Below are 13,385 nucleotides of genomic sequence, written 5' to 3'. Positions count from 1 at the left end.
ATGTTCAGAATGGCCAGTGCCTTTAAATGTGAGTGTACCAGCTTTAAGTTCAATGCCTGAGCCCAGGACTGAGGAGCAGGGAGTAGTTCTTTCTCTCTCCTGTGTTCTCTTTTTCATCATAGTTAATTGATACATTTATTTTACCATGCTCATTTATTTGTTTTTAGCTCAGTTTAACCACTGTGTAGTTGTGCTCTACAGGGGTTAGACAATGAAACAAAAACCTGTCATTTAATGTGGGAGGTTTCATGGCTAAACTGGAGCAGCCTGGTGGCCAATCTTCATTAATTGCACATTGCACCAGTAAGACCACGTGCATCCAATGGTTCAAACATTGTATCCTGAAGGCGGTGCCGTGTATCAGGACGACAATGCACCAATACACAGCAAGACAGGTGAAAGATTGGTTTGATGTACATGAAAGTGAAGTTGAACATCTCCCATGGCCTGCACAGTCACCAGATCTAAATATTATTGAGCCACTTTGGGGTGTTTTGGAGGAACGAGTCAGGAAACGTGTTCCTCCATCAGCATCACTTATTGACCTGGCCACTATCCTGCAAGAAGAATGCTTAAAATCCCTCTGACCACTATGCAGGACTTGTTTATGTCATTCCCAAGACAAATTGACGCTGTATTGGCCGCAAAAGGAGGCCCTACATCATACTAATAAATGATTGTGGTCTAAAACCAGGTGTTTCAGTTTCATTGTCCAACCCCTGTGTATAAATATGAGTCCTGTACTGTTATTGGAGAGACTCAGACAAGGAGGTGGGACAAACCAAATGTGACAAAATTGTAATTACTAATTTTAGTTCTAGTCTTAGACAGACCACAAAAACTGTGAAGCTGTGTTGTTTTATTTCCCCAGTTTGTGGATTGGTAGCTGCTTCAGATCCGCAAAGTAATTTGCTAATGCACTCAGAAAGTGATTTTTTTAACAATGTCCACTTTAAAGTAGAATTCTCCTTAAAATGCACAGAGCTCAAAAGTGTTGAAGTACATTTATGAACTTATGAAGCAGTCCCTTCTATATTTAGCAAATGCAGATTGACTTGCAGTTGTACTGAGGGTGATTAGTCTCCATGCTAACCAAAACATTCTACTAGTGTATGTAGGCCTTGCCTTCTGTTACAGTTTTGTTGAATATAGCCTTGTAAACTTGGACACAGCATTTCTCCCTTGGGGAAGACCCAATGGACTTTTGATTATTATATTACCGTTTTGTTGCCAAGTATATAAAAAAAAAAATAATAACTAAGCATGTTGGCTTTTATTGCAACAAGAATACAAGAAATAGTCTATCCTGACCAGCTTACTCATTGTCAAAACAATGAAAAATATTTCATTAATTTAATTCATTTATTGTCTGTAACCGCCTATCCAGTTCAAGGCCACGGTGGGTTTGGAGCCTAGCACTTGCCGCAAGGAGGGAATACACCCTGTAGGGGGCACTAGTCCTTTACAGGGCAACACACATTCACTCACACACTCACACCTGTGGACAATTTTGAGTCGCCGATCCTCCTACCAATGTGTGTTTTTGGACTGTGGGAGGAAACCCACTTGGACAATAGGAGAACACACCAAACTCCTTACAGACAGTCACCCGAGCTGTGTGACATTCAACTGGAGCGGTGTGACTGCGACACTACCTGCTACGCCACCGTGCTGCCCTTCATTAATTTCAAAAACTGAATATTACAAGTATATTTAAGTTTAAATGTAATAGTTTCAAGCATTCAGTAGAAACAAATACAAAAATAAACCAACTCACATAATGAATGTTACAAACAATACGATATGGCAACGCCCTAGTTTTGGTATCCTATTCTTTAACAAATGTCTTCAGAACATTAGAACGTGAAATTAGACGTAAAATTAGAACGTAGTTTTGGTGGTAAGTCTAAAATATTTCCCTGAGTCTTTTGGTAAGTTTCAAAAAATATAAATCCCATCAGATGTATATGGAGAATAAACTGTTTATAAATTTAATTAAACTCTCTCTCTTTCTCTCTCTCTCTCGCTCTCTCTCTCTGTGTGGTCAGCTGCTTGTAGTGGTAAGGTGGAACTACACACTGAGAGAAGGGGAGTCATTTACAGCCCGTCCTGGCCACTCAACTACCCTGCTGGGGTCAACTGCTCATGGAACATCCAGGGAAATCGTGGTGAGGTCATCACTATCAGGTAACGCACACATACACACAGTTCACACTGTGTCACACTTTGCATAATACTCAGTCATGAACTCATTCATTAATTAGTTCCACGGTCTTTAGTTTACTTCAGATTGTAATGAAATGGCATTGTTTTATGATGATGAACTGCACTCACTTTAGCCCTACAGGAGATGTGTCATGCCGTGTTATTTGCAAGTGGCGATCTGAGCCTAATAAGATCAGACGAGATAACATTTTATTGATCCAGAAGGAAATTTGAGCATTGCAAAAGCAAGACATATTGCACTTCAGCAGGCATAAATCAGTCAAGAATAGAAGGGATGTTTACATTATATATACGAGAAACATAGATGTTAGGTAATAGGTAATGCTCTGATAAATAGATCAGGTACTTTACACTGTTGGTGAGTACCTAGAGCAGCCACGATCACAGTATGAAGTCTTAAACACAGTGTGTAATTGTCATTACAGTGATTTTAATAGTAATAATAATATGTTTAATATACAGTATATAGCGCCTTTCTCAAACTCAAGGACACTTTCCAGAGAGAGAATGGGGAGGAAAAATAAATAAATAAAAAATAATATAGCATAGAGTATATCTATTTACTATAAACATGGAGCTGTGTATTGTAACTCAACACAGTCCAAACAGCAGGAATTAAGCAGTGTCGCTGCAGTAAAAAGACTCATTGAAAAGTCACTGGGAAATAAAGATCTCACAATGCTCAATATCTTAGCTAACACTATAATAGGAAAATTAGGCTAATGGGCATCCTAAAGGAATAATATTCCTCTGATTTTTACTTTTTTCACTTACATACAATTGTATGAATATCTTTGGGGGCCCTTGGTCAGTATATATTTTTTGAATGTATTAAATCAAAATATGTACACATCCTCTACAGAGAACAATTTTCTGCATTTTTAATGAATAATATATGTATATTGAATGGTGAAATTTTGCACTAAAATTACCAGTAAAACTATTCCCTAAAGGGGATGTGAGCAGAAAATTTGTGAAAGCAAGCTGCTAAAATATCTGCATCTTATTAATTTTTCAGAATATTTCAAATCCTCTCCACATAAATAGTACAATTCTCTGTAATGCTAGTTACATTAACATTGCTAGTTAACATTTTCTAAATATGGAAACATTAGCATCAAGATATGTTCATAAATACTGGCTATTTGCATTTTTGCAAATGCTACTTGCTTGTAGTGCTCTAAAACATGACAGAAGTGACGAGAGGTAACCTGACTCACGATCAAAATTAGTGACTTTTTCTATGTAAATTAAATTTTTTTTTTTTATTTGCACCTGTAATGTTCTAAGCATGGCAAAACTGCAGCTTTCTTGTAAAATCACCCAGAACTGAGGGAGAGCTGGAGAATGACATACCGACAGATAAACTGTCAGATGGAAAAGCAGAATCACTGGGATATTTTTGACGTCCGTAAGCAGTGTAGCAGAGCTTTGGGGAGAATATTGAAATACCCTGAATTGTAATGAGTTCTTCAACATAGTCCTGTCATCTGCCAGAATATTGTCTTTGATGCCTCTTACATTTCTAGCCTCTAGCTTCTGTTTCTCACGGTACATTTTTATATGAGAGAAATATATATATTTATATATAAATATATATATATATACACCCAGTACTGTGCAAAAGTTTTGGCAAGTTTTTAATCTGAGCAGGAAGTGTTTAACAACAAATAACACCCAATATTAGAATATATATATAAAGAAACTTTGATATGTTGTTTAATTTGTTGAATATGTGTTAATTTTAAGTTGAAGGAAATTTAAATAAACCAGTTGTAGGAAATTTAAAGTTTTCATAGCTAGAGTCCCCAGTGTGTGAGTGTAAGCTCAGGGGAGGTTTCACCCACATTATCCTGAGATCCTCTGAGAGCCCAAGCACTGGCCATAGAATCCAAACATTGATATTAGGAGTTTAAAAGGGGAAAGTACACTCTTATTATAAAGTGCTAAAAAGGGGCCATGCCATAGAAGAACAAAAAAGCCTCTTTCTGGAACAAAAATGGTTCTTATATGACATCGCTCACAGTTTGTAGAAAGAAAGAATAATGGTGTTCCATGTTTCATTAGCCACAGAGCCTGTGTTTACTAATTAAGAAAATATTGACTAAATTGTGCAAGTTGGCCAGTGGTGTTCAAACATTAATATACCACTATATGAGACTGTAGAAGAAAATATACATTCACTGTCTACAATGTCTTTTTCTGCAGCCCTTGAAAGGTCACTGGCCAAAGATGGCATAGAAACCTGGTGTTTGTAGCTTCTTTCATTTTTATTAATGGCAAGCGTTAACAGCAATTTATCATGTTATGATTTTCTGCAGAGTAATAAATTGCTTTGGAAATCTTGCTAATTACTTCATACAGAAATATACTTAATTTAATAATCAAACAACTGAACTGCCTCTCACACAATTAAATACACATGCAAACATAATCATAGGCAATCAGAGAGAGAGAGAGGGAGAGGGAGGGAGAGAGAGAGAGGGAGAGAGAGCTTCAGTTCTGTGATGAATTGACAGAACAAAATGTCTCTGATGCTTTGTCACCCGTAAGATTTAGAGAAAAATTCAAGTATATTTAAGAGGCAAAAATCTGGTCCCTCAAGTAATTGTCGCACAGAATTTTGCAATAAATTTCTTTATATTATGCATTATATTATATATCTGCAGCAAAAATAAATAAATAAATAAATAAATAAATAAATAAATAAATTTACCATGCCAATACATCTAAATCTACAGAAGATGGTTTTATTAATAAATATACTGTCTGTTTTATTGCTGTGATGAAGTATTGATGAATATTAACAAAACACCAACAATTAACTTGTTTGAGAGTGGTTTGAGTGCTGAGCCCTGAGTAATCCATTACATAGGTTCTATTCTGCTTGTTATATTTCAGTGAAACACTGCAATGATTTTAAACTGTAATATTAAGGTGAAGGTACTACAATTTTTATTAAGTAAGCATTGAGAAGTGTAAGTGTAGTATAATTACATCCTGCTGTTACATCCAAGTTCTTGGTTGGGCAAGGTTTCCAGGTCCAAAAGTGGCAGTCCGTGTCCTGAACTTGCGGTTTCTGAGAATGTGGAATTTATTGGCTGTTAAAAGCACTTTTACTGTCTGCTGCTACTGAATTTCAATTTTATTTGACTGTGTCTGTGTTTCACTTATATGTTTGATAGGATTACAGTTAGGCCCAGGCTTTACTGCATTGCAGACACATTTATCATCTCTCTTTGTCTCTCTCTCTCTCACTCTCACTCTCTCACTCTCACACATATACATGCACACACTCCCCCAATCTCTGGTCTAGTCCATTCAAGAGCACTGCATAGAAAATCACAGTGTTGTGGCTGAAGAATGTTTCCCATGTCTGTTTAGCACACGCAGAGTCTTTGTAGCATCTTACAAATAATTTCCTTCCTATTCAGTCACAGCCAGTTCCCACTGTAGCTATTTCCTCCTCTATCTCCTGGCTGTGCCGGTCTCCAGTGCATTTGAAGTAGTGCTTGTCACACTTCAGTTTTATGGATCTAAATATTCTGTAACTATTAGCTAAACAATGAAATAAAGGCTGATATGATGACTTAGATGTGATGTCGGTTCTCAACTGTCATTTTTTCATAATTTATACTTTCCCTATTTGGACCATTTATATAAAACTGCATAACATGCTAAATGACATAAAACCAGGTAACATTAAATTAAACATAAAATTAACTCGGGTGGCGCAGCAGGTAGTGTCGCAGTCACACAGCTCCTGGAGGTTGTGGGTTCGATTCCCGCTCTGGGTGATTGTCTGTGAGGAGTTGGTGTGTTCTCCCCGTGTCTGCGTGGGTTTCCTCCAGGGGCTCCAGTTTCCTTCCACAGTCCAAAAACACACGTTGGTAGGTGGATTGGCGACTCCAAAGTGTCTGTAGGTGTGAGTGAATGTGTGTCTGTGTTGCCCTGTGAAGGACTGGCGCCCCCTCCAGGGTGTATTCCCGCCTTGCGTCCAATGATTCCAGGTAGGCTCTGGACCCACCGCGACCCTGAACTGGATAAGTGCTTACAGATAATGAATGAATGAATGAATAAAATTAACTCTAATGTGCTGAGCTTTGCAACAAGTACAAACTTCAATCTTATTTAACTTAATAAAAGCAACAGAGCAAACATAAAGCTTTATGCAGTATTTCCAGCCAACCAGTGGCTGGTGGCTGGTTGTAGTTGAAAATAGCATCACAGTCAGTATGACAGTCTTACATAAGATTCAAAGAGAAGTTACCAATGTTTTATCAGGGGGGGTTCAGCCCATACATCCACTGAAACGTTGCATATTTTATCAGCCTATGCATTAACTTTTCATCCACACACACTGCAGGGCTGTCATACAGTTAAATACCATTTAAACATCTTGATGATGATCCAATATATGAGGTTCATGGCAGTGTAGCTAAGATTCAACCCCAACTTAAAAGGGAATTCTCAGCATTTCTACCTGGTCAAATAATTAAGATGCAAACTAAATCTTTCATATTGCTTTGGTGTGAAATGCCCCATTCAGGAGAAACATTCAGAGTCAGAACTGCTTGCAGCAATGATAATAAGAACCAGGCATTCAGAGTTTAATGCCTCTTAAATCTACTAGTAATATATTACATGAAATGGTTGTTAATATGATGCTTGATGTGTAAAACACAAAATTTTATGGTCATTTTTGAGATAAAGTTTTGGCCTAAATACAGGAAACATATTACCCAGAGAATAATTACGAATATTTTGTCATTATCATTATTTATCATTATATGTCATGAACATTATCTATAAACCTAGACACTTTAGGTTCTTTGATCTTGTTGTGTAGGTAAATTAAAAGTCAGTTATTGAACTGTGGATGTTGTGGACCCCAGTTCTTTTGCTCACTGTAAGAATCCGTTATAATATATATATATAGTATTAATATTATTATTTTTTTTAAATTTTGCAGAAGTTTCATTGTGCCCCTTTAGGCATTGTACTACTCTGTATAAAGGGATGTTTTGACTCATGCACTAGAATAAGTCCTTTGTCATTTTTCAATGCTGTAACCCACTTTCCTTTTATCTGGCAGCTTCCACAGCTTTGACGTGGAGGAGTCTGGAGGTTGTCATGGCGACTGGCTACTGCTTGGCCCCACCTGGAAGGAGCAGTATCGCGTGTGTGGGTCTGTTCTGCCCCCTCCCTTTATCTCCTCCAGGGGACAAGTATGGCTGCACTTTCACTCACAGGCCAACAGTTCAGGGATGGCCCAGGGATTCAGACTCTCATACATTCGCAGTGAGTGAACACAGGCCCTTATAAACAAACACTAAATACTAAATATAGTATACTACACCTGTACTGACTTTGTTTTTGATAAAATGAGTATTAAGAGTAGATCATTTGTTTTTCGATTTAATTTTTTGTTTTCAATGTTATTTAAAGTTAAGTAAATGATGGTAATAATATTTTATGACTACTTCAAATTACATTATTTGGGTTTTTCCCTAGTCTTTTTTGGTGGTCTCTTGCTGGTGGTTATTGACTCAGATCTAATATGCAGCTAATAAAAACAATGCAGCAAATTGGTTTTTCTTATACACAGGGGTTGGACAATGAAACTGAAACACCTGGTTTTAGACCACAATCATTTATTAGTATGGTGTAGGGCCTCCTTTTGCGGCCAATACAGCGTCAATTCGTCTTGGGAATGACATAAACAAGTCCTGCAGAGTGGTCAGAGGGATTTTAAGCCATTCTTCTTGCAGCATAGTGGCCGGGTCACTACGTGATTCTGGTGGAGGAAAACGTTTCCTGACTCGTTCCTCCAAAACACCCCAAAGTGGCTCAATAATATTTAGATCTGGTGACTGTGCAGGCCATGGGAGATGTTCAACTTCACTTTCATGTTCATCAAACCAATCTTTCACCAGTCTTGCTGTGTGTATTGGTGCATTGTCGTCCTGATATACGGCACCGCCTTCTGGATACAATGTTTGAACCATTGGATGCACATGGTCTTACTGGTGCAATGTGCAATTAATGAAGATTGGCCACCAGGCTGCTCCAATTTAGCCATGAAACCTCCCACACTAAATTGACAGGTGTTTCAGTTTCATTGTCTAACCCCTGTAGGTCTTCAAGCTGTCTGTATGTGTGTTTATGTGTGTTTTGTGCGTTTTTTTCCAGCACAATATGCAATACCTGTAGTGCATTCTCAGTGTTAAATTAATGCATTGTCAGTAGAACAGCATTGACAAAGAGAAATCAAAGGGTAAAACAGTACTGACAAAGCGAATCGGACAAGTTTGCCCTGGTGTGTGTGTGTGTTTTCTTCTGCAATACCTGTAGAAATACCTTATATTTCAGTTATGGATCAACAGCAAACCTTACTTCCATTTATTCTCTTGCTCTCTCCTCTTTTTCCCACTCTTCCTTCTCTCTCCTTTTGCAGGTCGTCTGGGTGAGAGTAGCTGTGAGAGTGATGAGTATTTGTGTGGTAATGGGAAATGTGTACCACGTGCTTGGCGCTGTAATGGTTTAGATGAGTGTGGTGATAACACTGATGAGCGCAGTTGTGCCCCCGCACCGACACCCGCCAGTGCAAGTTTGTGCCCCGTAGGCACCGTTCAGTGCAGCCATGCCCAGTCCACTCACTGCCTGCCTATGGCACTGCGCTGCAATGGAGCGCTGGACTGTCCGGATGGCTCAGATGAGGCCCACTGTCCTGACACCACATGTGGAAAACGACTCACCAACTTCTTTGGAACATTTGCCTCCCCTGATTTCTTCAGGCCTAACAGAAGCAGTGGCATGGACCAGTACTGCACCTGGTTTCTGGATACACAGGTAGAGTAGGAGGTTTGTTTGTTTAATTTTTTGGGGAAACTAGTACAAACATTATCACTGTTGTAAAGCAGCGCTCCACTCATACAGGACTCTTGCTGCTGCAGCAACTTTGTACCAATATTTAATGTAAACTATCTGAAAGGTAGTATACATTTACAACATTTATTTAAAAACAATTTAATAATGATATTTGAAAAAAATGAATTACAATTAATGAAAATATATGTAACTATTTTGTATGTCTAACTCTCTGTACTACACTTTTACTTAGACATATAACATATACAGTTCACACCCATGTACATTCCTTTATATATCTTCTCAGAAATACTCCTCACCTTTTTTTAAGCCCCCCCCCTATTTTTCTTGCCTCCCCCTCCCTGGTGTCCTATAGGATACAAAGCCTGTGCTTTTGCGGTTGGATCTTCAGCTGGGTGTCGGGGACTCTCTGCGTGTTTATGACGGTTTGGGTGAGAAAGCAGAGCGGCTGCTGCAGAGCCTGTCCCACCACAATAACCATCGTCCTGCCATGCTGGAGTCATCGCAGGGTCAGATGAGTGTGTTGTACCATGCCAAACCACACAGCCAAGGACATGGCTTTAATGCTTCATATCAGGTGTGTATCCGCATACTCTTCCTCCAAGTTTCTGACTGGTGGAGTAGTAAAATTTGCTTTGGAGAGAATAATTGTGCCTTGCTTTCCTGAATGTCACATCCTTTCTCTCTCAACATGCCACTAGGTGAAGGGTTATTGCTTCCCGGGTGAGTATCCGTGTGGCCCAAATGAAGGCTGTTACTCTAAGCAGCAGCGGTGTGATGGCTACTGGCACTGCCCTGGGGGCCGGGATGAGGAGGGTTGCCCACCATGCCCACCAGGACAGTACCCATGTGAGGGGAGTGGAGGAGCATGTTATCTAGCTGCCGAACGCTGTGATAACCAGAAAAAATGCCCGAGTGGCTCTGATGAAAAGAACTGCTTCTCTTGCCAACCGGGCAACTTCCACTGCGGCACCAACCTCTGCATCTTCGAGACATGGCGCTGTGACGGTCAAGAGGACTGTCTTGACGGCAGTGATGAACGAGACTGTCCGGCTGCAGTGCCCCGCAAGGTCATAACTGCTGCACTGATCGGCAGCCTGGTATGTGGCCTGCTGCTGGTCATCGCCCTGGGCTGTGCTTTCAAACTCTATTCACTCCGGACAAGGGAGTACCGGTAAGTCTCGGCAATGAAACCTATAACTGTAGCTTCCTTAAACAAATGTTATGCTCCCGGATGATGCAACAGTTTAAGTGTTGGTTCTGTGTTTGGGAGTCCCGGAGTCAAGAAGGGTATAACTGATGCTAACAAAATAAGCACACTTCTCTAAAGTTGTCGATTAAGGTTTGGCGATATCGCCCTAAAATATTATGATTATAATATATTATAATGATATTTCAGGGTATTTTGGCAATAACGATATACTTGGCGATATGAAAAAACACTGAAAAATACTTTAATTTAATAAAAAATAAACTAAATAAAAAATAATTAATTTCAAGAACAGGCTATTGCCACAAAATACATGTCATATTAATATTAATTATATTAAATTGGCAATATTCAATTATATTTCTTCCTATTTAAATTATATTTAATATTAAATAAATATTTAATTTTATTTTTGTACAAATTAATGTTACCAAGATTCTGACATTGTATAAAATAAATACAGAATAATCAGTTTGGTCTGTCTGCTGGGGTCAGAGCTCACTCTCCTTGTGGCGTTTTCTATGTACTCAAGTGGGTGCCTCTGCTCAAGGTTGTGAAACAGATTAGTTGTGTTTTCTGTTTTGTTGTTACGGGCTTTTTTCATATCTTATAATTACAGTGTTGTGTTGTACATCTGATATTTTATTTACAAACCACCTCCACACGACTGAAGTCACTCCTCTAGTTGGAGCAAATTCTTTGAACGCAGAGGCCACCGTACTTCACTGTGCCTAAATGACTCATATAATGAATGTGCACCATGTTACATGTAACTGCATGGTTTCATTATATAAACAAGTTAGAATACCATGATATAGATATTTTTTATCATTTAAAAAATGGGTGCGATATTGGCACAGCCCTAGCATGGATTTGTCCAATGATGTTGCATTAGTGGCAGTTGGAAAAAATATGATGGATACAGGAAGCATGTGGAAGCCTTCACTCTTGCAGCTTAGTAGCATCATGTTGCATGTCATGTTGCAAAATTGGCAATAGATAGAAATCCTCTTGTGTTCCATTTAGAGGTCGCAGTGATGTTGCGTTCCAGATACGTGCAATACTGCAGTGTGAATGAAGAAACAACATTAATAAGAATATGAATATACTATTCAGATGTCAAATTTAGCTTTGGACATCACTGTAATAGAAACCAATCATAATACAGATGTAGAATATAATAGAAAAATACAGTGCATCATGAAAAAAAAAATTCTGGATTCACCTCTTGTTTTTCCTTTTTCCTTTACTGATTTTTCACTCCCTTTCTCTATTGAAACTGGGAAGAAAATTGCATATCTTGTCAAGATAATCATTCCTGTATTCTTGAAAATACAGTATAGTGCTCTTTATTTCTCTCTCTTTTGTTTTCTCTCTCTCTCTTTGGCTTTCCATTACATCACTCTTCCTCCCATCTGTTCTTTGCTGACTTTTTTGTTACTTTCCTCATCACCTCTCCCCTCTCCAAAGTCTTTGTTTGATTTATACTCTCCTTTCTTGCTCCCTTCTTATCGTTTCTTCTCTCTCTCACGTCTTCTCTTACTCTCTATCTGCTTCTCTCTCCAGATTTTTCTTCAATCTCTTACTCCCCCTCCCCTAAACACTACAAGAACAACACAATCAGGCTTTAGCTGAAGCTGTGAAGCTGATACTGCATCACAGGTTTATGTGTCTGCCATCAGGATTCTCACTATTGATCTGATCTGCAGATGGGCAAGATGGACAGAAAGAGATTGTCATAGAGAGTGAGAGAGTCTCAAGGTAGATGATTGGCTCTGCTGGGTTATATTTAGCCTGCAGTGGCATTGCCCTTGTTTCCCTTCAAACTAAATTAAATGCCTGTGTGTGCCAGCTGAGAAATTTCTGACTGCAGGCAGAACAAGAACCTAATCACCTTTTAAAATTATGAACAGTTTGAGTATTAACAAATACAGTTTACACTCTCTTCCTCTTCTCTAAATTTAGTCAGTCAACCAAGACATGTTTGGTTCTGCGGTGGAGGCTAATGTAGCTAAAAAAAAAAAAAAGCTTAATTAAAGCTGAACAGAAGCACTGAGGAAAATGATATGATCAAACATAATGCTTACATTTTCTTGTTTTTAAAAAGGCATCATCAAGTCTGTTAGGGATGACCCATCATCAGATGACAGCTGAATTTAACTCAGAAAGCTTGTAATTACTACTAATAGTTCTTCTAGATTCATCTGGTGGTCTGTGCACTCAGTTTGGAGACAGGACCTATGGAGCTCTACTGTGTGTTTGTGTGTAATTACTGCCACTGCTATTTTATCAATCTTCCCTCTTCCTGACTCTCTCCTCTTCTCTCATTCCAGAGCATTTGAAACACAGATGACCCGTCTGGAGGCAGAGTTTGTGCAGCGAGAGGCTCCGCCCTCTTATGGTCAGCTGATTGCTCAGGGTCTGATACCTCCAGTGGAGGATTTCCCAGCTTACCATCCTACTCAGGTACACACTGTACATGTGTATACACACGCACACACGCTCCCCTCAACATATACTCACCCCTTCCCAATTACTGACTCAACAATTCTACTGTTTTAAAATGCAGAACAGTGTCCAGGTTTGAGTTACAAATGTAAATGATTACCTGCTTAACCATTAATCAACAAATAGACAAATAAACAGTGCTGTCACTTAAGAATGTAGGGCTAGTTTCTTCACTGAAGTTAGGGAATTGTGCACATGTATGTTCAAAGGGCAAAATAGGCAGCTGGATAGCTGCCAAAAACAAATAAACAAAAAACATAATTTGCATCCCTGGTGAATGTTTAAATGAATATAAAAAAAGGTGTTCTTCACTTAGAGTTGCTATTCATGAAGAGTGTAAAACACTAAAGTATGTTTTAAATATGTTTACTTAAACATACTTAAGTATGTTTTAAATACACTCAATATGCAGAATCCTTGTTGGAAGTACTTACAAAGAAGAGAATTTGGTTGCTGTCAGAACTAAAACTTGTATGTCCAAATGTGTTTATTATAAAAGCAGCAGCGCTAAGAGATGTGATTGGCCAAGTACAATGCGGAAGAGGGGGCC

The 13,385-nt window shown here is 38.7% G+C and overlaps 1 protein-coding gene across 1 annotated transcript in view; it reads left to right on the top strand.

Annotated features, from left to right (window-relative positions):
* LOC136679197 (low-density lipoprotein receptor-related protein 3-like) overlaps positions 1–13,385 on the top strand; it is a 29,598-nt gene that overhangs the window by 9,319 nt on the left and 6,894 nt on the right. The window contains exons 3-8 of the mRNA XM_066657583.1: positions 2,049–2,187; positions 7,322–7,527; positions 8,684–9,078; positions 9,473–9,694; positions 9,819–10,291; positions 12,661–12,793. Of these exons, the coding sequence (XP_066513680.1) occupies positions 2,049–2,187; positions 7,322–7,527; positions 8,684–9,078; positions 9,473–9,694; positions 9,819–10,291; positions 12,661–12,793 (1,568 nt within the window). The remainder of the gene's footprint in view (positions 1–2,048; positions 2,188–7,321; positions 7,528–8,683; positions 9,079–9,472; positions 9,695–9,818; positions 10,292–12,660; positions 12,794–13,385) is intronic.

The sequence above is a fragment of the Hoplias malabaricus genome, chromosome Y (genome assembly GCF_029633855.1).
Source record: "Hoplias malabaricus isolate fHopMal1 chromosome Y, fHopMal1.hap1, whole genome shotgun sequence".
Taxonomy (NCBI): domain Eukaryota; kingdom Metazoa; phylum Chordata; class Actinopteri; order Characiformes; family Erythrinidae; genus Hoplias; species Hoplias malabaricus.
This window is presented reverse-complemented; position numbering and strand designations above follow the sequence as displayed.